The sequence below is a fragment of the Ranitomeya imitator genome, chromosome 4, assembly GCF_032444005.1.
Source record: "Ranitomeya imitator isolate aRanImi1 chromosome 4, aRanImi1.pri, whole genome shotgun sequence".
Classification (NCBI taxonomy): Eukaryota; Metazoa; Chordata; class Amphibia; order Anura; family Dendrobatidae; genus Ranitomeya; species Ranitomeya imitator.
In genome coordinates this window covers 353,499,738-353,524,758 of record NC_091285.1, presented here as the reverse complement: position 1 = coordinate 353,524,758, position 25,021 = coordinate 353,499,738, and the positions used below count along the sequence as shown (strand labels likewise).

General features: G+C 44.9%; 1 protein-coding gene across 22 annotated transcripts in view; it reads right to left on the bottom strand.

The window, feature by feature from the left end:
* Window positions 1-25,021, bottom strand: part of LOC138676110 (mucin-19) — a 769,116-nt gene that overhangs the window by 579,298 nt on the left and 164,797 nt on the right. For 19 of the 22 annotated variants that reach the window (XM_069765013.1, XM_069765031.1, XM_069765021.1 and 16 more), the window contains 4 exons: window positions 24,621-24,659; window positions 23,306-23,534; window positions 12,041-12,161; window positions 9,466-9,526 (listed from right to left, as the gene is read on the bottom strand). In XM_069765013.1, the coding sequence (XP_069621114.1) occupies window positions 9,466-9,526; window positions 12,041-12,161; window positions 23,306-23,534; window positions 24,621-24,659 (450 nt within the window). The remainder of the gene's footprint in view (window positions 1-9,465; window positions 9,527-12,040; window positions 12,162-23,305; window positions 23,535-24,620; window positions 24,660-25,021) is intronic. The other 3 variants (XM_069765020.1, XM_069765024.1, XM_069765030.1) reach the window with 1 other exon arrangement.

Genomic DNA, 25,021 nt, shown 5'->3' with positions numbered 1-25,021 from the left:
ACAGGATCGCTTCCTTCACGTTGGGTGAAGTTTAACCCACACGAGTATACTTGTGAGTACCGCCATATAGTCCGTCATTACTCAGCAGCAGGTTCCATCTCTGCACGGTGGACCCCGGGCTACGAACGCACCGTACACTATCAGTCTTATTATTTGGTGCGTTCCGCTAGCCCTAACATTACACTAGCGCCAGGGTCTGGCTAGTGATGACGGACAAACAGCAATCCCTGCGGTATATACAGCAGCTGGAGGGTATGTTGGCGGCTCTCGAGAGCGCAACCCCAGCTGTGGATGTTACCGCAGTTGCTGTACAGGCTGCCAGCATGGCTGCAGCAACTTTGTCCATTGCCACCCCTGTTCCGACATTTTCTCGCCTCCCGCTGCCAGAAAAATTTTCTGGTAATAGCAAATTTTGTAGGGGATTCGTGAGTCAGTGCTCTATTCATCTCGAGCTTCTGGCTGCACGTTTCCCCACAGAGCGGGCTAAGGTGGGATTTATTGTGTCTCTATTGTCGGACAGGGCGTTGGAATGGGCTACGCCGCTGTGGGAGCGTGGCGATCATGTGGTGCAGAGTGCTCCTCTGTTTTTGAGCACTTTAAAACAGGTCTTTTTAGGACCTCAAGTCACCCATGACACTGCGCTCCAACTGCTGGCATTAACTCAGGGTGAGTCCTTGGTCAGTCATTTTGCCGTCCAATTCCGCACTTTAGCATCTGAGCTGGAATGGTCGGATAAAGCTCTTATCCCCATATTTTGGAGGGGCTTGGCTGACCATGTAAAGGACGCTCTGGCCACTAGGGAGATTCCTGCCCCACTGGAGGAGTTAATAACAGTCTCCACTCGAATTGACCTCCGTTTTAACGAGCGGAGGTTAGAGCGAGCCCAGTGTAGGCAGAGGTTTCGACTGGCTCCTACTTTCGCCAAACCTCTGGAATCTCCGGTCCTGGTTCCTGAGTCACATGAGGCCAGGGAAGTGTCACAAGCGGGACCTAAGTCCCGGACCGCTTGTGCACTCAGGGTCTGTCATGTTTGCCAGCAGTCTGGACATTTAGCCTCCAGATGTCCTCAGCGGTCGAGGAAACGTCAGCGTCTAGTGGTCGTAGGTGGAGGTACACTAGACACGGCGACGTTTGCCTCTAAATTGTCCTTTAAGCGGACAATTACTTTAGGCTCATTCTCCCACTCGGTAGAGCTCTGCGTGGATTCTGGGGCGGAGGGCAATTTTATGTCTTCTGCCTTCGCCCAACGCCACGCAATACCTCTGGATATGCTAGCTCAACCTGTAACGGTACGAGTGGTGAATGGGTCGACTCTGCCCTCACAGATAACTCACCAGACCATCCCTTTTACTCTGTCCATGTCGCCATCTCATCAGGAGATTATTTCTCTGCTCGTCATTCCAGAGGGAATTGATGAAGTCCTGTTGGGAATACCTTGGCTACGGTACCACTCTCCTCATATCGAGTGGTCCTCAGGCAGAATTCTGGGATGGGGTGAATCTTGTGAGGGTAGGTGTCAGAGGGAGTGCGTTCAGGTAGCTACAACTGAGGTACCCACAGATCTTTCCTCTCTCCCCAAGCAGTATTGGTCGTATGCAGACGTATTCTCCAAAAAGGCGGCGGAGACCCTTCCGCCCCATCGCCCCTATGACTGTCCTATTGACCTCTTGCCTGGTGCTGAGCCTCCCCGGGGTCGAGTCTATCCGCTATCTCTCCCGGAGACGGAGGCAATGTCACAGTACATCCAGGAAAATCTGGCAAGAGGGTTCATCAGGAAGTCAGTGTCACCTGCTGGGGCAGGGTTCTTCTTCGTGCAGAAGAAGAGTGGGGAATTGCGTCCATGCATAGACTACAGGGGTCTTAACGCCATCACCGTTAAGAATAAATACCCTTTGCCTTTGATATCTGAACTGTTTGATAGGCTTTGGGGAGCAAGGGTATTTACTAAATTAGATCTGCGAGGTGCTTACAACCTGATTCGCATCCGTGAGGGGGACGAATGGAAGACGGCTTTTAACACCAGGGATGGGCACTATGAATATCTGGTGATGCCCTTTGGGCTCTGTAATGCCCCAGCCGTTTTCCAAGACTTTGTGAACGATATCTTCCGGGATATGCTTTCCACCTCGGTCGTAGTCTATCTGGATGATATTCTCATCTACTCTCCAGATATTGACTCCCACCGGAGAGATGTTTGCAAAGTCTTCGACCTCCTACGGGCAAACTCCCTCTATGCCAAGTTGGAGAAGTGTATGTTCGAGCAGGAGTCCTTACCTTTCCTAGGCTACATCATCTCAGCCCAGGGATTGGCTATGGATCCTGCCAAACTACAGGCTGTGATGGACTGGCAGGAACCCCATTCTCTTAAAGCGGTGCAGCGCTTTATGGGGTTCATCAATTATTATCGCCAGTTCATCCCGCATTTCTCAACTTTGGTAGCTCCCTTGGTTGCCCTCACCAAGAAGGGGGCGAATCCCAAATTGTGGTCTGAGGAGGTCTCCAAGGCTTTTATCTCTATAAAGTCACACTTCGCTAGCGCTCCCATTCTTCATCGCTCCGATGTTGATAAGCCATTTATCATGGAGGTGGATGCCTCTTCTGTTGGTGCTGGAGCAGTCCTCTTCCAAAAGGATGCTCAAGGTCGGAAGCATCCTTGCTTCTTTTTCTCCAAGACCTTCGCACCAGCAGAGAGGAATTATTCCATCGGGGACAGGGAGTTGCTAGCCATGAAGTTGGCTTTCTCGGAGTGGAGACATCTCTTGGAGGGAGCACGTTTTCCCTTCCAAGTCTTCACAGATCACAAAAATTTGGTGTATCTGCAGACAGCTCAGCGGTTGAATTCTCGCCAGGCCAGATGGTCCTTGTTCTTCTCCCGGTTTCATTTCACCCTCCGTTTCCTTTCTGGGGAGAAAAACATTCGGGCCGACGCTCTCTCTCGCTCCGTTGTGTCATCTGCGGAGGAGGAGGAGGAGCCTTGGCTTATTGTCCCCACCGAGAGTTTGAGAACCGTGGCCCCGGTTTCGCTGGAGTCTGTGCCCCCGGGCAAGACTTTTGTTCCATCTAGTTTGCGACCGGAGGTTCTCTCTTGGGCGCACTCGTCCAGGGTGGGTGGACATTTTGGTACTAAAAGGACATCAGAGTTACTGGCGAGGACATACTGGTGGCCGCATATGGCTCGTGATGTCGCGGAGTACGTTCGGGCGTGTGTGTCTTGCGCCAGGAACAAGACTCCTCGGCAACGGCCATCTGGTTTGCTATATCCTCTGCCCGTGGCTGACAGGCCCTGGGAGATGGTCGGGATGGACTTTGTGGTTGGCTTACCCAAGTCTCGTAATTGCACCATTATCTGGGTGATCACCGATCATTTTTCCAAAATGGTGCATCTGGTGCCTCTTCCACGGCTACCATCTGCACGGGCGTTGGCTGTCTTGTTTATCAAGCATATCTTTCGCTTACACGGTATGCCAGACAAAATTGTTAGTGACCGGGGTCCCCAGTTTGCGTCTCGATTCTGGAGGGAGCTATGTCGTCTACTCAGTATTGAGTTAAATCTCTCTTCGGCATATCATCCCGAGACGAATGGGTTGGTAGAAAGGGCCAACCAGACCTTGGTCACATATCTGCGACATTTTGTTTCTGCCAGACAGGATGACTGGGCATCCTTGCTACCGTGGGCAGAGTTTGCACTTAACAATGCCGTAGCCGACTCCACCGGTCAGACTCCATTCCTCTTAAATTACGGCCAGCATCCGCGTGTTCCTGTGCCCATGCCTGTGTCTTCCGCTGATCCCAGGGTGGCAGACTGGGCTGTGGAGGCACGGGATATTTGGGATCGCACGCAGGATGCCATTCGGGCCTCCAAGGAGAGAATGAGGTCCTCCGCCGATGTTCATCGGCGCCCCGCTCCGACTTTTGCCCCTGGCGACTTGGTGTGGCTCTCCGCCCGTAACATCAGGCTGCGAGTTGAGTCCACTAAGTTTGCTCCTCGCTACTTGGGTCCCTTCAAGGTTCTCGAACAGGTTAATCCTGTGGTCTACCGCCTGGCTCTTCCTCCACGCTTGGGTATCACCGACACCTTTCATGTGTCCCTCTTGAAACCCGTATACATGTCCCGGTTTTCCGAGTCATCTGCCGGGACATCGGGTTCGTCTACGGACGATTACGAGGTGAACGCTATTTTGGGGTGCAAGGTGGTACGCGGCAAAAAGTTTTATTTGGTGGATTGGAAGGGTTATGGTCCAGAGGACAGGTCTTGGGAGCCTGCTGAAAACATTCGGGCCCCACAGCTCATTGCTGCCTTCGAGCGTAGCGAGGCCCAAGGAGGGGGGGGCAATGTTAGGAGTCGAGTTTCCTCTGCTGCACAGGGGGAATCTCGATCCGTCTCCGCTGCGGTCTCCCATTCTCCTCCAGCCGCAGTGGAGTCTGCTCAGCAGGGACGTCGCTCCCAGTGTCTTGCTCGCTCTCACTCTGTACAGAGAGTTACTGCTGCTTCTTCAGCTCCTGCCATTAAAGTCAGTGCTGGTCAGCGGCGAGCGGACTTCCCTGGGACTAAGTCCTTGTTTGCGCACACTGAGCATGCCCAGAGCAAGATCTCCCGTTGGAGATCGAGGGTCATGGGCTCTGGCTCTGCAGCGCATTCCATTGGTCCTCTTGGCAGGCCCTGGAAGGGCAAAGTTTCTGTGGCCACTTCCTGTCCTGCAATTATATAAACTGCGCATGACCGCACGGCCATGCGCTAGTGTACAACTGAATACGTGTGTTTGTTGTGAGTGCAAGTCGTTCATTAAATACCCCTACCCTATTGTATGACTGTTCGCGTATGGAGTATGGCTGCTATCTAGCGCCCGGCGAATCACTCAACGTGTCACACACGTATCAGCGTCTATTGCTGTGACCGCCAGTGCGGCGCCACGCGCCAGTAGTGCGCTTCCTGACCCACGTCTGGGTGCTTAGTGGTGCCTGCCAGCACGGCACAGTTCGCACTTCAGTGCTCTAATTATAAGAGTTGCCTAACACACCCTGTTGTGGTGTTGTGCCAGCAAGTGGTCTAATCGGACTTCAATCCTAGTTGGGGTTAAGTTCGCTGACTGCTTGCTCGCCTTCTATGTGCGGTACCGCGATCCTGTGACGCAACAGGATCGCTTCCTTCACATTGGGTGAAGTTTAACCCACGCGAGTATACTTATGAGTACCGCCATATAGTCCGTCATTACTCAGCAGCAGGTTCCATCTCTGCACGGTGGACCCCGGGCTACGAACGCACCGTACACTATCAGTCTTATTATTTGGTGCGTTCCGCTAGCCCTAACATAGGCTTTCTATGGCCCACTATCTGAGAGAGAGAGATGGCACGCTTAGGACTGGCACACAAGCCCAAAGGCCAATATTAATCTCCCTTTTTTTTTTCAGGGAGAATTTATAAAACCAAAAAAAAATAAATAAATAGGCTTTCTATGGCCCACTATTTGTGAGAGAGATGGCACGCTCAGGACTGGCACACAAGCCCAGAGGCCAATATTAATCTCCCACTTTTTTTTTTTTTCCAGGGAAAATTTATAAACCCAATTAAAAAAATAATAAATAGGCTTTCTATGGCCCACTATCTGAGAGAGAGAGATGGCACGCTTAGGACTGGCACACAAGCCCAAAGGCCAATATTAATCTCCCTATTTTTTTTCAGGGAGAATTTATAAAACCAAAAAAATAAAAATAAATAGGCTTTCTATGGCCCACTATTTGTGAGAGAGATGGCACGCTCAGGACTGGCACACAAGCCCAGAGACCAATATTAATCTCCCACTTTTTTTTTTTTTTTTTCAGGGAAAATTTATAAACCCAATAAAAAAAATAATAAATAGGCTTTCTATGGCCCACTATCTGAGAGAGAGATGGCACGCTTAGGACTGGCACACAAGCCCAAAGGCCAATATTAATCTCCCACTGATTGATTTATTGATTTTTTCAGGTAGAATTTAGAACCCAAATAAAGCAAAAAAAAAAAATAGGCTTTCTATGGCCCACTGAGTGAGTGATGATGCACACAGGAGTCAGGAGTGGCACACAAGCCCTGAGGCCAATATTTTTCTCCCACTGATTGATGTACTGATTTTTTCAGGTAGATTTTGGAACCCAAATCAAGCAAAAAAATAAATAGGCTTTCTATGGCCCACTGACTGAGAGATGGCACACACAGGAGTCAGGAGTGGCACACAAGCCCTGAGGCCAATATTTTTCTCCCACTGATTGATGTAGTGATTTTTTCAGGTAGATTTTAGAACCCAAATCAAGCAAAAAAATAAATAGGCTTTCTATGGCCCACTGAGTGAGAGATGGCACAGACAGGGATGGCACTCTAGCAGAAATGCCAATCTTAATCTCCAACAAAAAAAAAAAAAGGAACTGTCCTTCAATTACTATCTCCCTGCAGTAATCTCAGCCAGGTATGGCAGGCAGCAATAAGGAGTGGACTGATGCACAAATTAAATAAAAAGTGTAGACAAACAAACAAGATAGCTGTGCAGAAAGGAAGGAACAAGAGGATTTGTGCTTTGAAAAAAGCAGTTGGTTTGCACAGCGGCATACACACAGCAATGCAGCTATCAGGGAGCCTTCTAGGGCAGCCCAATGAGCTACAGCGCTGAGGGGAAAAAAAAAATGTAGCTTCCACTGTCCCTGCACACCGAAGGTGGTGTTGGACAGTGCAAATCGCTACAGCACAAGCGGTTTGGTGGTTAATGGACCCTGCCTAACGCTATCCCTGCTACTGACGAAGCGGTAGCAACCTCTCCCTAAGCTCAGATCAGCAGCAGTAACATGGCGGTCGGCGGGAACACCCCTTTATAGCCCCTGTGACGCCGCAGACAGCAAGCCAATCACTGCAATGCCCTTCTCTAAGATGGTGGGGACCAGGACCTATGTCATCACGCTGCCCACACTCTGTGTTTACCTTCATTGGCTGAGAAATGGAGCTTTTCGCGTCATTGAAACGCGACTTTGGCGCGAAAGTCGCGTACCGCATGGCCGACCCCGCACAGGGGTCGGATCGGGTTTCATGAAACCCGACTTTGCCAAAAGTCGGCGACTTTTGAAAATGAACGACCCGTTTCGCTCAACTCTAGTAATCACTATAGAATTAAAATGGCCACCATGCTGTTATACAGATTTCATGTATCGCACATTCCCTTGCTTTAGTACAGTTGAGTGCAGCCATTGATCTATTTGCTATGTAAGTCTTTTTTGGTTATGCACCAGTTCAGACTAGATTGCTGTTCAGTCAGTTTACCTATATTTGCTATGTACTATTTTTTCTGACTTGAACGCCCCGCCCTTCACCATGCTGTGATTTTAATTACATCCAAACACAGTTGGTTCCGACCTTCCTATAAATGCAAGCTTTACCATGTTATTAGCCAGAGGTAAGTGTTCACACTAGGTAGACAGGTCAGGGACCCATCCGATCCATGAGATTACCTTGACGTTTGGTGGATGGGCTCACATTTTTTGGCCAAATCTTGTGCTAAGCATCTCATGTGTTTTTTTCATAGAATTCACAAGCCATTATGCTATTCACATTTAATGTATCGCACATTCCCTTGCTTTAGTACAGTTGAGTGCAGCCATTGATCTATTTGCTATGTAAGTCTTTTTTGGTTATGCACCAATTCAGACTAGATTGCTGTTTAGTCAGTTTACCTATATATGCTATGTACTATTTTTTCTGACTAGAACACCCCGCCCTTCACCATGCTGTGATTTTAATTACATCCAAACACAGTTGGGTCCGACCTTCCAATAAATGCAGGCTTTACCATGTTATTAGCCAGAGGTAAGTGTACAGATAGCTGTGAGGGCCCATAGCATTACACTTCGACCCATTCAGTCCCCATAGAGTAAAACAGAATCTCCCAAGATAGTGTGCTGGGCTGTGCAAAAGTGGAAGTACCCATGGGAGATAGAGTGTGATGTTGCTTGGTGTTAAAGAAACATCCTTGAAGATAAATGCCTACTATCTATTGTATATTGTTCATACCAAATTATTCTTAAATAAAAGAAAGTTTATTTTTAAATGGTGGTATCCCTCATTGAACTGTAAAACATCTGGTCCTGGCAAAGCAGCAACATCGGTTACATGCAGCCTGGATGGGTGTAGCGCTCTCACAGCACAAGTCCACACCCAGCCAGGACCTCCACTTTCAGGTAACGTGCTATGGCATACGAGATTAGTGTCTCGCCCACAGCTACCGCCCCGCTTCACTTTACACTTGACGCAGTTATCAGGATAGAGTCTTGCAGTTGGAAGAGCAGAGTGATGAGGGAAAGACTTAAGTTTTTTGCAGGATTCATACAAATGTACAAATATACTACTGTATTTAGACAGTTAAGTAAAAAAATGCTTTTATATATGATTTACAATGATTGGAGCGGAAAACAACTTTTGACAATGGTACTTCCAAACACAAGTTTTTCAACGCTACCCATTAGGATTCCTTAGTTGTAATATTACATTGCAATAAAACATACAGTGGTTACATAAGAGCATCCAAAGAGTTCAATTTTTGCTTCATATGACCTGACTATATTCTCCCAGTATTTCACAGGCTTGTCTAAATGTTGTTGAGCAAACTTTAAATGTGATTGAACATGCTTTTTTGTTCAGCAATGGAGTAATTATGATGAGTGGGCATTACTTATAGTTTTCTTTGAAACTATTGTACCTGTTGATTTCAGGTCTTTCTTTAGCTCTCTACAGGTGATCCTTGGCTCTTGGACAACTCTTCTGATCATTTTTTCACTACTCTGTCTAAAATCTTGTTGGAAGCACCTTGTTGTGGATGATTTATGAAGAAATTATATTATTTCCACTTCCGTATTATGATCTCAGCGGTGCTCACTGGAACTTTCAGTAGCTTACCACCAGTTTTCCCCATCATAAGATGATTCTTTTGAGGCAACTTGGCAATGAGACATCTTTTTATAGGCCATCAGTTGAACTAGCTGATATTATTTTTCACTAAATGGCAACATTGCTTTCTAATTACTGATAGATTTCAGCTGGTGTCAAAACTTTACATGGCTTTTTTGCACCTCTCTTCATGTGCTCAAAATTTTTTCCCTTTGTCTTTTTTCATTCTTATACAACATTTATGGCTTGATGTCATGCCTGTGTGGATTGGATGGCTTGTTATTGACATCTGGTGAGAATATCATGTCAATTGCACCTTTACCAATATATTTACTTAGAAAATTGGTGATAAGTTCAATACTTATTTCACCCTCTATATATGAGTTTTTCTGTATAAGTGAAAAAGACCCGATTCTACACCAGTGCGTGGCTGCAGCCATGACTAAACAAATTACTTATGTTTTCCATAAACTGGTATTAATCTAAGAAAAAAATAGCATTTCACATCTAATTTGAAACTTTCCAGATTTTGCATTTTTATATAGATAGATAAATAGATTTACCTAAAATAAGTTTAGACTCTCCCAAAAGTCCACCAGTTTTAAAACTCTTCTCAAGGTGTATCTAGAAATTAATAACAAAATTTTTGTTACTACAACTTTTTATTTTTATATACTACAGAAAGACAAGAAATCAATAAAGATTTTTTTATCATAACGTATTCCCCAGATACCGTATATTTTTTGGACTATAAGAAGCACTTTTTCCCTCTAAAAAGGCGGAGGAAAATGGGGGGTGCATCTTATAGTCCGGATGTACCAGTTCTGGCTATGGTGGGGAGGTGGGGGAGCGGTTTTGGCGGAGCAGGGGGTCACAGAGGCAGGAAAGTAAAGGGGCCAAATAATATTGCACGCCCCAATTTTCAGTTTTTGAAATTCCACAAAAATGTAAAATAACCAATAAATTTCGTTCAACTTCACAATTGTGTTCCACTTGTTGTTGATTCTTCACCAAAAATGTACATTTGGTATCTTTATGTTTGAAGCATGATATGTGGGAAAAGGTTGAAAAGCTCCAGGGGGCCGAATATTTTAGCAAGGCACTGTATATGGTGTCTTTTAGAAGACGATATATTGATCGATTTTTACAAACACAGACACTCCAGAAAAATTACAGCAGTGTTTTTTTTCTAAAGACAATTGGTTGCATTTGTATTGTAATGTTTTTGTTTAAATACATTTTTATTAACAAATTTTAACTATTTAGAAAAGGGAGATATTAGGGTAAGTCAGGGATTAGTATTAATATACAGATCTTGATACCCTTAAGGATAGTGGGGAGGTAAAGAAAGGAGAGAAGAAGGGAGAAAAGGACGGACAAAGGAAAAAGGTAAATGAAATCTTAGAGAAAAAAAAGGGAGATACAGTTGTTATGAAATAACTTACAGCAACATCAGCACTGCGAAAATTACAGAACACAGAAAAATCTAGACTAGTAGGTTGCCAGCCTGAGATTTTTTCCAAAAAGGCAAGCCATGGTTTCCATTTAAATAGGTATTTTTCCCAAGTGTTATTAACAATTGCTAGTCTATATTTGTAAGAATTAAGTAATTATGTTTTCTCTATTATATTTTGAAGTGTAGGAATAGTAGCTCTTTTCGAATTTAAAGTTACAGCATTTTTAGCCACTGATAAAATGTATATTAGAATAAATCTATGTTCTGAGTTGATATGCTCTATTTCTAGAGAAAGAAGAGCTAATTGTGGGGTGATAATAATGTCGCTACAAGTAAAAAATTTTTTAAAAAAGTGGAAATGTCACTCCAAAAACTCTGGATTTTAGAGAAATACTAGAAAATATTGATCAAGTCTCCTTTATTTCCGCATTCTCTCCAGCAAAGAGGTGTAAGATTCATAATGGCTTCAGCCAATCTATTGGGGGTTAAATACCACCTTGATAACATCTTAAAAAATGCCTTGTGAAGAGAGACACAGAGATTAGATGTGTATGACAAGGAAATAGCTTTTTTTCGAGCTTTCAATAGGAAATTATTTCTTTAAATCTCTTTCCCAATTGCTTATCTGTGAAGATTTTTGGAGATCATAATCCTGATTCTTTAGATCTTTTTGGTTTTCCACAAAGTTTTGTTGTTGTGATTGCAAATTAAATTCCCATACTCGAGAAAAGGGTATTTAGAATCAAAAGTCCCCTAATAGTTTTCCTCAGTAATATATAATATATCAAATCAGGAACTTTATATTTTAGTTTAAGTTGTATAAAAGGAAGAAAATTATTCCCAAAAGGTACATTTTGAATGAATTTTAATCCAAGATCTTTCCAGGATAAAAGGATATTTTGGTTAGTTATCATATATATTATCTCCAAAGGTGAATTTTTTGAGAGTCCAATACAGATGTCTTAGAGTTTAATAAAAAGGATATTAGTAGAGAATGAAGCAGAGACTTTTCAATGCAACCCTCTTCTCCCACTCTTGACACACTGATAGCAACACCGCAGAAGAAATGCCGGCACAGGCTTCCAGTATATGTTGTTTCAGATGCTGGGGTCATCTGAAGGCAATTGTCTATGCTGTGAAGATACGAGATGTGCAGCATCTGAAACAAGGATACTGAAAGCCTGTGCTAGCATTTCTTCTGCTGTGTTGCTATCAGTGTGTCAAGAGTGGGAGAAGAAGGTTGCATTGACAATCCAACACAATGGGCAGCACTTTGAACACATTTTATAAGTGGTCATAAACTTGTAAATAACTCATGAAAGAATAAAGTTATGTTGAAACCAAGCACACTATTGTTTTTCTTGTGAAATTCTCAATAAGTTTGATGTGTCACATGACCCTCTTCCCATTGGAAAAATAAAGTTAGATCCAAAATGACCAACTTCAAAATGGCCTCCATGGTCACCAAACATCTTGGAACATTTTCACCCTCCCATATACTAATGTCCCACAAACAGGAAGTTGACATCACCAACCATTCCCATTTTATTTAGGTGTATCCATATAAACGGACCACCCTGTATAATAATAATAGTAGTAATAATAATAATAATAATAATAATAATAAATCCTGGTTGTTTTATGTTGCAAATTTAACTTAAATTGAATATGGAAATACTTACATCTAAATGACTTAGTCTTAAACTGAATGTCAAAGATAAGATATTCCGATGGCTGGTGACCTTAGTATAAATGCCACTTTTGTGGATGTGGAACTTCTTGTTCATATAAGGTATTGTAACACTGCATTAAAATAAAAAATAAAACAATATAATACAAAGAAAATAAAATCTTGCCTTGCGCAGGCGTGTACTACGGAGGACAGAGAATGAACTTCAATCCAATATTGCGGCCAGCATGCAGCCAGCGGGTAAGGAAAGAGTGAATCAAACACCTGAAAACTCCGCCCATATGACCGAAAAATTTATAAATTTGCATTGTGTTCAGACACTACAAAAATGCTCGTAATGTTTACTTTTCCCTACTAAATTTAAAAGGTAATTAACTGCATGCAAATCAATCATAATGCCTAAACACCAATTTAAAGAGTAACCGTTGTTTTAATTTTTATTTAATAAATGAATAGTACCCATGAAAATATTACGCACTAAATATAAATATACGCCTTGTACCTAACCAGCATTCGCAGCTGAGCCTTACTGACTCAAAAATACCTTTAATACATACAGTACTTCAATCTTCCACACCCAAGCTCTGCTTCCAGTTAAAGCTGTTATTTATGTTCATGTGATGGTTAACAATTGGAGAAATAACATTTTAGATACACTTACTAAAGCAATTTCACCATGGAATTTCTAACATATTTCAGCAGCCTTATTCTTTATACAAATGAGGTCAGCTTCCTTTAATATTTGTGTCCATAGATACTACCTAACAATTTTGTAATAATTTGCTAAAATAAGGTATTCGACAACATGGCTAAAATCACATAAACAGTTTTTGTGCCAGTTTTTTTGCCCAGTTTTGATGCAGTTTTCTGTCCAAATCAAGAAGTGGATTCAAAAGGTATGGGGAATATAAAAGTATTCCTATATAGTTCTTGAAGGTATCTGATTGGCTCCAAATTTATATTGCAATTACTTTTAGTGAAAAGGAAAGGAGGAGGAGTATGAATGTATAGGTAGAAAATATGCAGAAAAGAAGGAGCAAATGGGTTGTTCTGCACTGCTGTGCTTGTCCTGATGAAGAAGTTGTATGCTTTAACCCCTTAGCAACCAGGGGTATTTCAGTTTTTGAATTTCTGCTTTTTCCTCCCCTTCTTCCCAGAGCCATAACGTTTTTTTATTTTTTGGTCAATATGGCCATGTGAGTTCTTGTTTTTTGGGGACAAGTTGTACTTTTGAACGACACCATTGGTTTTAACATATTGTGTACTGGAAAACGGGAAATAAATTCCAAATGCAATGAAATTACAAGAAAAGTGCAATTCCACAGTTGTTTTTTTTTTTTTACCATGTTCACTAAATGCTAAAACTGACCTGTCATTATGATTCTCCAAGTCATTACGAGTACACAGGTAATTAGGAAAACACGGCACTTCTGGAATTCTGGTGGTGCACAAGTAGGATAACCAAATCCGTCAGCTGTGAGTAGAAATAATTTGCACTTGTATAGCTTTGTTGAAGAACTTATTTACTGAGTGAAGAATTTCCAGAAATAAATGAGACGTTTTGGTCAATACCTGACCTTCATCAGTCATCCAGATAGAGGAGATCTGTGTGGCAGCGCACTCTGTGGGAGTTTGCAGTATCTACTGCTAAGACAGGAAAGGTCAGAGAGGCCCGGCGCCTGCTCACTGCAGTACTTTGCTCTGCCCTCAACAGGGCAGACAAAGTATGTCTGTGCCGGAGCCGCAGCGTGAAGACAAGAAGAGGATGTCATCTGATGAGACCAGACCGCTGTCACGCCCTACAGACGTGTCTATCGGGTGGACCCACTGGACCGCAAATACAGCGGTTACTGATACCAGGAAGGGAGAACCAGACCAGGAAAGCAGGTTCAAACGCTTTATTGTACAGTAATACAAACACTAGGGGAGACACCCCAAAGGAAGGCCACAGGGCCACAACACCAGAAAACCTCTAAGGAGACCAAGGCTTGGAGTGACCCCTATACAGGGATTTCCCCTAGACCACCAATAGAGGGTCCGATGAGGCAGACACCTGTGTTAAACCGACCTAGGAGGTAGGAAGAAATTAATAAACAAAACAGGGCTGAATGTGGAACTTGGAAGCAGGAAGAAGACTGCAGGGAACCACACAGGATACTGGACTCAGGATGCTGTGGAGACCAGACTCGATCCTAGGGAAAAAAGGAACACAGAGTAAGACAGGCAAATAGGACTGAAAAGCCTAGCAGGATAAGACCTGGAGCAGCAACTTCAGGATAATAGAAGTTGCCCAGGCGGCGTCCAGGAGTGACTGAGATCCTTATATACCTCCAGCCTCCAGGTGATAGGCCGGGAGGAGGGGCAGTGAGTAGGGAGGGGCTGACCCTTTAAGAAGCCAGAGAGCTCGCCTGACCGCCCCCTATGCACTCCTTAGGAGAGGGAGAGAAAGGAGGAAGTGCAGCAGACATGGGAGCAAGGACCCGGGCAGCATGTCTGCAGGGATGGACCCCGGAGCGCCGGCGGACGACCGGAGCGTGACCCTGCAGGCTAAGGACAGGACCAGAAGAGGTAAGAGCAGGCGGGGAAGAGAAAGAAGGCGCCCCGGACTGCGAGGTGGTGACAGTACCCCCCCCTCCAAGCCCCCCCGGGCGGCGACTGGCAAAGAACCGCCGTAGGAGACGAGGAGCATGGACGTTGCCCTCCGGCTCCCAGGACCTCTCCTCAGGACCAAACCCCTTCCAGTCAACCAGGTACCATGTGGCACACCCTCTCTTCTTCACATCCAGGATGGCACGGACCTCATACTCATCATTGGCTGAAATCGGAGGAGGACGCTCTCCCGGATCCTGGGAGAAGCGGTTGAGGATCACAGGTTTGAGGAGGGAACGGTAGAAAGAATTATGTATTCGCAGAGGAGGCAGTAGTAGCCGATAGCACACATTGTTGAGTCTCCAGGACACCTCGAACGGTCCGATGTACCGAGGCCCGAGCTTGAAGGAGGGCACCTTAAGGCGGACGTACTTGGCTGATAACCATACCTTGTCTCCCGGTTGAAACATCTGGGCATCAAGTCTTCTCTTGTCGGCATGGTCCTTCATGCGCTGGGATGCTTTCACAAGAGCCTCACGAGTCTTGTTCCAGATGTTGGCGAAGTCGTGAGCCACGGCCTCTGCTGCAGGATTGGGAGTCGCGATGTCCAAGGGAGTCGGGATCCTCGGGTGTTGCCCATATACAATAAAAAATGGAGTGTTACGAGAGGACTCACCAACATGATTATTGTACGAGAAGTCCGCCCAAGGCGGTAGGGACGTCCAGTTGTCGTGGTGTGCGTTGACAAAGTGTCGTAGAAAACCTGCCAACACCTGGTTTACCCGTTCCACCTGTCCGTTAGACTGTGGATGATAAGCCGAAGAGAAGTCCAAGGCAATATCGAGTTTCCTGCAGAGAGACCGCCAGAATCGTGACACGAATTGTACTCCCCTATCGGAAACAATGTTGGAGGGTAACCCATGCAACCGGAGGATATGTTGAACAAACAACTCGGCCAGCTTGGGTGCCGAAGGAAGACCAGGCAGAGAAACGAAGTGACTCATCTTGGAAAATCTGTCCACCACGACCCAGATGACAGTATTCCCGGAGGATGCAGGGAGATCCGTGATGAAGTCCATCGCAATGTGTTGCCATGGTTTTGATGGTATAGGCAAGGGCAAGAGTTGACCGGTGGGAAGCCGTTTGGGGGTCTTGTTGCGGGCACAGGAAGAACAAGCTGAGACGTAGTCTGACACCTCTTGACGCATCCCAGGCCACCAGTAGTACCGACCGATCAACTGTAGAGTCTTTGTCAGACCTGCGTGGCCGGCTAGTAAGGAGGAATGTCCCCAGCGAAGGATGCGTTCTCGACTCAGTTCGGGCACCAGCGTCTTACCAGGAGGTACCTGCGACAGTCGAAGCGGTGCAACCATGATCACCTTGGATGGATCGATGATGGGGCGAGGTTCCTCTGTTGTGAATTCTGTGGCAGAGCTCCCTCCTGTGGTCACAAGTGGTACTTCGGCTGATTCTCTCTGTGAGCTTCCGTTGGTGGAGGAAAGTGGTACTGCGGCTTCTGAGTTTCCTTCCTCAGGTGATGTGGTGAAGTTGTTAGGTGCTGCTCTATTTAACTCCACCTAGTGCTTTGATCCTGGCCTCCAGTCAATGTTCTAGTATTGGACCTGTTTCCTCCTGGATCGTTCCTGTGGCCTGCTGCTCTGCAAAGCTAAGTTCCGCTTTGCTATTTTGTTTGCTGTTTTTTCTGTCCAGCTTGTATATTTGTTTTTTCCTGCTTGCTGGAAGCTCTGGGACGCAGAGGGTGTACCTCTGTGCCGTTAGTTCGGTACGGAGGGTCTTTTTGCCCCCTTTGCGTGGTTTTTGTAGGGTTTTGTGTTGATCGCAAAGTTACCTTTCCTATCCTCGCTCTGTTCAGAAAGTCGGGCCTCTCTTTGCTAAATCTATTTCATCCCTACGTTTGTCTCTTCATCTTAACTCACAGTCATTATATGTGGGGGGCTGCCTTTTCCTTTGGGGTATTTCTCTGAGGCAAGGTAGGCTTATTTTCTATCTTCAGGCTAGTTAGTTTCTCAGGCTGTGCCGAGGTGCATAGGTAGCGTTAGGCACAATCCACGGCTGCCTCTAGTGTGGTTGGAGAGGATTAGGAATTGCGGTCAACAGAGTTCCCACGTCTCAGAGCTCGTTCTATGTTTTGGGTTATTGTCAGGTCACTGTATGTGCTCTGACCTCTATGTCCATTGCGGTACTGAATTACTTTATCATAACATTCCTCCTCCTGATCGTTGGTAAGAAAAGACCTGGAGAGGGCGTCAGCCTTGATATTCTTATCTGCGGGATGAAAATGAAGACGGTAGTCAAACCGAGCAAAGAATAACGACCAACGGGCCTGACGAGGATTGAGCCTCTGGGCAGACTGGAGATAGGCCAAGTTCTTGTGGTCGGTGTAGATCACCACCGGGTGCACCGCTCCCTCTAGGAGGTAACGCCACTCCTCCAAGGCCATCTTGATGGCAAGCAACTCACGGTCACCAATGGAGTAATTCCGCTCACAGGGGGTAAAGGCCTTCGAAAAGAAGCCGCAAGAGACCATGCGTCCGGAGGCGGCTTTCTGCGTGAGGACAGCCCCGGCACCTGTGGAGAATGCGTCCACCTCCAGAAAGAACTGCTTCTCAGCGACGGGCCTGTGCAGGGCTGGTGCGGAGGAGAAGGCCCGTTTGAGTGCCTGGAAGGAACACTCGGCCTCTGGAGTCCATCCATTAGAAGGTATTCCCTTGCGTGTGAGTGCTGTGAGAGGCTTGACCAGATCCGAGAACTGCTGGATAAACTGCCGGTAGTAGTTGGCAAATCCTACGAACCGCTGGATGGCTTTGATCCCGACCGGCCGAGGCCAGTTCATGATGGCCGACACCTTGTTAGGATCCATCTCCAGCCCAGAGTCAGAGACGATGTATCCAAGGAATGGCAGAGAAGACCACTCGAAGAGGCATTTCTCATACTTGGCATACAAGCGGTTCTCCCGTAATCGAAGGAGAACTCGTCGGACGTCTCTTCTGTGTGTGGGTAGGTCTGGGGAGAAAACCAAGATGTCATCCAGGTATACCACTACACATACGTACAGCATGTCACGGAAGACGTCGTTCACGAACTCCTGGAAAACGGCTGGTGCGTTGCACAGTCTGAAGGGCATCACCCGGTACTTGAAGTGACCATCACGGGTGTTGAAGGCGGTTTTCCACTCGTCACCGGCCCGGATGCGGATAAGATTGTAAGCCCCTCGCAGGTCCAGCTTGGTGAAGATCCGGGCTCCCCGGAGCCGATCGAAGAGTTCTGGAATAAGAGGCAGTGGGTACTTATTCTTTACCGTGATAGCGTTTAATCCGTGGTAGTCAATGCAAGGACGCAAGGACCTGTCCTTCTTTTTCACGAAGAAGAACCCGGCTCCCACAGGGGATGTGGACCTCTGGATGAATCCCCGGGCCAAACTGTCTGTGACGTATTCTGACATTGCCTGAGTCTCAGCAGGGGACAGAGGGTAGATTCGTCCTGTAGGAAAAGAAGCACCTGGAACCAAATCGATGGGACAATCATAAGGCCTGTGCGGGGGCAAGACCTCTGCTTCTCGTTTATCGAAGACATCCGCAAATGCCCAGTAGGCCTCCGGAAGTCCGGGCAAGGACGTAGGTGAGGGAGGCAAACGGATAGGCCGGACGGACAGCAGGCAACGGCTATGGCAGGCTGAACCCCAACGCAGGACCTCCCCACTTCGCCAGTCTATGACTGGCTCATGCGTACGCAGCCATGGCAGACCGAGCATGAAAGGCGGAGAGAGAGTGGGTAGCACGTAAAACTCAATCCTCTCAGCATGGAGAGCTCCAATCTGAAGCTCCACCTCACTGGTAATGCCCTCAACGGAATCTACTAGGGGTCTCCCATCTATGGTGGTGATGATGCGGGGATGCTGCAGGGGGTGTATAGGAATGCCGAGGCGGAGAGCCATGTCTCGCTGAATAAAGTTACCTGCAGATCCCGAGTCCAAATACGCCAACTCTGAGAATCGCCTGTCACCGACTTTCACCTGTATGGAAACAGTTAATGGTAGAGAGGTATCACTCTCACCTAGGATGGCCTCTCTTACCTGTCCTAGGTGGAGGAGTTTTCCGGTCTTCTGGGACATTGCCGGCGGAAATGGTTGGAGCCACCACAATAGAGACTCTCTCCTCACGCTCCCGGGGACTCAGCCGGAGACGATCCACCTCCATGGGTTCGGGTGCTTCAGCAGAAGAAGCGTTACCTGGTAACAGGGGCCTCTGAAAAGAGGGTGCCAATCGAGGTGGTCTTTTCTCCTGGGTTCTCTCCTTGGTGCGTTCTGGTAGGCGGCGATCTATCCGGACGGCAAGGGAGATGTATTCATCCAGGGTACCTGGAAGATCTCGTACGGCGAGCTCGTCCTTCAGGCGACTGGATAACCCTCTCCGGAAGACACCGATCAGGGGCTCGTCAGACCAGCGAAGCTCAGAAGCCAAAGTGCGAAACTGTATGGCGTATTGGCCAACCGACAGAGTACCTTGCTGTAAGTTGAACAACTCCTCCGTGGCAGAAGCCACCCGACCTGGCTCATCAAAGATCTTCCGGAAGGTGTCCAAGAAGGCCCGCAAATCGGATACAATGGGGTCCTCTCTCTCCAGTAGTGGGTTGAACCAGGCCAAGGCCTCGCCCTCCAGGTGTGATGCCAGAAAGGCCACTTTCGCCACATCCGTAGGGTATTGATGAGGAAAAAGCCTGAAATGCAGCTGGCATTGGTTGATGAAACCCCTGCACATCTTTGGATCCCCAGAGTACCTGGTAGGTTTGCAGAGGCGAGGGGAAGAGTAGACCGGAGCAGAAGGAGATCGCTGCAGATTCGAAAGCCGCTCGTCCACAGACGTCATGTAACTCAGCATCCGGGTCTGCATCCGTCCTTGTTGATCCAACTCCTGATGGAGATCTGCAAGATGAGAGGAGAAAGATGCATCCACCCCCTCAGGGGAAGCTAGACGGGCCTCAAGGGTACGCATGAACGCAACTACCTGTTCCTGGCTCTGGCGGAGACTAGCGAGCTCCCTCTGAGCATCGAACCTGGCATCAGCGGGGTCCATGGCCTGGACAAAATCTGTCACGCCCTACAGACGTGTCTATCGGGTGGACCCACTGGACCGCAAATACAGCGGTTACTGATACCAGGAAGGGAGAACCAGACCAGGAAAGCAGGTTCAAACGCATTATTGTACAGTAATACAAACACTAGGGGAGACACCCCAAAGGAAGGCCACAGGGCCACAACACCAGAAAACCTCTAAGGAGACCAAGGCTTGGAGTGACCCCTATACAGGGATTTCCCCTAGACCACCAATAGAGGGTCCGATGAGGCAGACACCTGTGTTAAACCGACCTAGGAGGTAGGAAGAAATGAATAAACAAAACAGGGCTGAATGTGGAACTTGGAAGCAGGAAGAAGACTGCAGGGAACCACACAGGATACTGGACTCAGGATGCTGTGGAGACCAGACTCGATCCTAGGGAAAAAAGGAACACAGAGTAAGACAGGCAAATAGGATTGAAAAGCCTAGCAGGATAAGACCTGGAGCAGCAACTTCAGGATAATAGAAGTTGCCCAGGCGGCGTCCAGGAGTGACTGAGATCCTTATATACCTCCAGCCTCCAGGTGATAGGCCGGGAGGAGGGGCAGTGAGTAGGGAGGGGCTGACCCTTTAAGAAGCCAGAGAGCTCGCCTGACCGCCCCCTATGCACTCCCTAGGAGAGGGAGAGAAAGGAGGAAGTGCAGCAGACATGGGAGCAAGGACCCGGGCAGCATGTCTGCAGGGACGGACCCCGGAGTGCCGTCGGACGACCGGAGCGTGACCCTGCTGGCTAAGGAGAGGACCAGAAGAGGTAAGAGCAGGCGGGGAAGAGAAAGAAGGCACCCCGGACTGCGAGGTGGTGACAACCGCAACACCCATTGGACCGGACTGGGACCGCCCCTGGGTGAGTATAATCTAACCTCTTTTTTTCATCTTTTAGGATACATCGGGGGCTTATCTACAGCATTCCAGAATGACCAAACCATGTGACCAAACACTATGTGTTCGGTATGGTCCTGAACTTTACAGCTTGGGTTCGCCCATCCCTACACAGCACTCAAGGGTGTTCACTCACAACAAATAGGATAGCACTAGTGTTACCCTCATTCCAGCCTAGAGTATTTGCTTTAAGATAAGTTGTAGAGAAAAACCTTATGTGATAAAAAAAAAACGAACCGCAGTTTTGAAATCAGCATGCCTATTTAAGTCTAAATCAGTTAAAAAGTCAAACTCAACAAAAATTATGTTAGAAATTATGTTAAAATAAGTTATGTTAAAAATTATGTCCCAGTGTTACATCCCTGGAAGAAGCCAGGAAATCAGGGAAAAACACATTGGGTCATCAATCTTGACATTAGTATAGGGAGACAACAAACGCCTGAAATAAGGGTCGTGTTGATAAAATTGCATTTACTGTATATGTATGCTATTAATGCTCCTATAGAACCATATAATGTGCTTTCAAGTGATGAGTTACTGTATATTATAATAATTTCTAATATAATCAGTGTACTGATTTAAAAGATACATAGATAATACAGCTATTTAATAGTACATTCCAGTCTATCTTATGTCTGCTCCTCATCGCCCATCTTATTGTGATTCCCCGAACAAGAGACTATCATACAATACTGATTGGATGATAATATATTGGGGATATCAGTCTGGGGTATAATTATTTTCCTCCCTGATCTACAATAACAATATACTAATAGAAATAATATCAGGAATAATAATTTTAATAATTGAAATGATCATAGCAAAATACATAGTTTATACCGATACATTCACATCCCTTGTACTTCTTAGCACTTGTATTTTTTTAAAGCGTTTCTATTATAAAGCATTTTAAACACACTTGCCTAATAGTTTTGCACAGTACTGCACATTTATACTTTTTTTTAGATGATTTCCATTTTTTTCATTTTCATATTCATTACCACTTTTGACATTGGCGCAGAAAACAGCATTAAAACTGGATATTTGCTAAATAAACTGCATTTGTGAATTCAGCCTAACAAGCAAAAATAGGTAAACATTTCCACTTTATAATTAGAAGCTCTGTCAAAGCCTTTTTCACAAATTCCATTATATTTGATGGCGAGAAAAAGATCTATTGTTGTGCTATTCTTCGAGTTGTAATGATGAACACCAAATGGGGAATGTGACAGACTCTATTATATATCAATAGGATACGTCAGAAGATGATGTCCATCATGCAACCAATTCAACACTGCATCTTTGTGATCTACACTGGTTTTCTACCTCCATGCTTGCATGCAACTTCCTAAAGTTTTTGCGTGCTGTTATTTAGTCATACCTTTATATTCTGCAGCCCAATTAAATATTTAAGAGTCATCCAATCCATTAAACACATAAAAGTTAAAAAGTTGTACAGCGGCAATTAGCCATCTTGGCCATTCACTAAGATAGCAATATTACGCTAGTTAAAGAGGTCATGTCACCATTGTTTACATGCTAAACTGGCCTTATTTTATTGTTTCTCATCTTTGTTGCGGAAATATTAACTTGTAAAGTTTATATGCTAATTCGGAATGTAATGAAGGGGGTTTTAGTAGAGATTCTTCCCTGCGGGTGTTTACTTTTCACCTGTTATGACACTGCCCAATCATAAGAAGCAGCATCGTGCAGGGAAAAAAATAAACACCCCTGAGAAGCTTAGTACTGGCTTTTTGTATGTGATATGGTAAGACTGATATGTCCAATCAGGTCACACTGCTGGCACCTACTGTGATTACAAGTGTGATGGATAGGAGAGCAGAGCTGTGTGTCACACACACTCTGCATCTATCCCAGACACGCAGCACTGCTCTACTCCTGACACTTTAATAAATCTCAGGTAGTACAGAGCCGTGTATGTAATGACACACAACTCTGCTCTCCTCCACCCCCAGTGACAGTGATGTGAGATGAGAGCTGCAGCATATCACTTACATCACTCTGCAGCTATCCCACACACTGCTCTACTCTTGTCCCAGGACTTATATTCACAGCAAGATCTCTGTGACTTGATGAGGCGACAGGACAGGGTGTCATTACATACCCTACTCTGCATCATCTGTGATTTCAAGTGCTAAGAGGCAAGCAGAGCTGTGTGTTTGGTATAGATGCATATTGATATATGCAATGATTGACTCACAGCAATGCTTTCCTCCCCCTGCAATTGTAATCACAGTAGGTGCAAGCAGTAAGATCAGTGTAACATGGTTATACAGTCTTACCATATCACACAGAGAAAGGTCGTTCTGAACTTCTCTGGGGTGTCCTTTTTTCCCACCTGCTTGACGCATTCTCCTTATGATTAGGCAACATAATGAAGAGGAAAAAGTATACACCAACAGTGAAGAGTCTCTGCTATTGCCCCACTGGTTATAGAGCAAATCTACAACAAAGATGAGAAATAAACACTGTTTTATTCAGATCTTCAGCTACTTTATCACAATGTGACCAGTTTAACATATACAAAAAAGATCCTATTTAACAAGCAGTCATTATGTAGTTATTTAAAGAAAGGTGACTGTTTTAGCAAATATGATCAGATTTGTGATGCTTAGAATAGTATTTCTACTCACAGTTCACTGTTAACGTTGATGCCAATAGCACTGACTTCAATTTCAATGCTGTCAAATTTCACATGAATATTTTCTAACGATCCATCACTACTGCGCTTTGCTTGGACACTGAATTCAGGAGCTTCTTCAATATGGTGATAGCATAAAGCTACAGTGCTTGAGCATTTAGCATAAAATACTTGGCCAAGTAATGTTTTATAACCTCCTTTTCCCCATGTACCACAGCGGCCTGTAAAGGAAGTGTACAATTACTATTTGTCAAAATATAGGCTAAACAAGTTGGCAAAAAGCAAGTCTTTTGAATATATCTATATTTTTGCATCGATTATCAATTAAATGTTGTCTGAAAAAAAATTAAGGGTAACAGCAAAAAAATTCTCAGTGTAAACTATTCAAACTGCAAATAACTATTACAAAAACACAGAATAAGAATGGTGTTTTAAGGAATGACTGTACAAAAGAAAACATTGCTATCCAAAGAAAGCATTGCAACAAATTTATATTCTGCAAGGCTTCTGAGAAAATATTCTAATGGACAGATTAAACAAAAACTTTTTACCAAAAATGAACCAAAATATGTTTAGAGAAATGTAAAAAATAACTTCCCACCTACACCAAAGCCTCATCCCAACTATAAATAGCATGCTGGAGGGAGATTCATGGTTTAGGACTGGTCCCCACACCCCTTACTTGGGCCTGGAAGCCTCGAGATCAAGGAGAAAACAACACATCCAAATGTGTATCAAAGAGCAGTAGGTCATAAACTCAAATTGAGGAGACACTGAGTGCTGCAAGAAGGCAATGATCCAAATGCCACAAGTACCGTAGATCAACTAAAGAATTTTTGAAAAAAAAAAAAATGTTTTTGGAATTGCAAAGACAAAGTCTTGACCATAACCTTATTGAATTAGTCTGTCATTAGTTGAAGGGTTGCGTATTCAAGGAATTCCAGAAATATTAATGAACTGAAACACATTTGCTAGGAGCAATGGTCCAAAGCACCATCTAAATGTTGTGCAAAATGTACTAATTTCTATTGCAAGTGTTTGGTGAAGATGATTGCTGCTATAAAGGCATCTACAGCTCATTGAATTCAAGACTTCACTTGTTTTTTGTCCCTGCATTTCGTGCACAGTAAAAGACATGAACAACACCATTGTTTGCGTATGTTTTAGTTTTCATTGTGTTTGTTCATAATTGTGACACATTTGTTAGTAATCAATGCAAAAATCTACATAATTACATTTTTCATCTGTATCATCCATTGTTCACTTAAAATTAAATAATAAAAATACAGCATGTGCAATATAGCTACCAGACATTTCTCTCTCTTCTGGTGGTGATTCCATAATTACTATTAAAATGTGAAAAAAAAAGAAACATTTTAGATGTCCCCTTAAAAAAAGGTTTACTTATTGTTACAGCTAATAAAATACTATGCTTAATAGGAAGAGACAAGAATATGTTATACATTGGTGGCCAACTTTGGTTCTTTGCTATAGAATAAAAATAGACCATATTGGATATAATGTTACTATCGCACAATGGCGAATGGCAAATTGATGGCAGAGATTTCTGCAACCAAAAAATGTATATTGTGACAAAGTCACTGGTAAAGTGCTGCTCTTAATGTCATCAGTGATGTAAAACTCAGAGATTTTCTTTCACATGGCAAGAGCAGACTCACAAAAATTAGAGATAAATAGTCTAATAAAT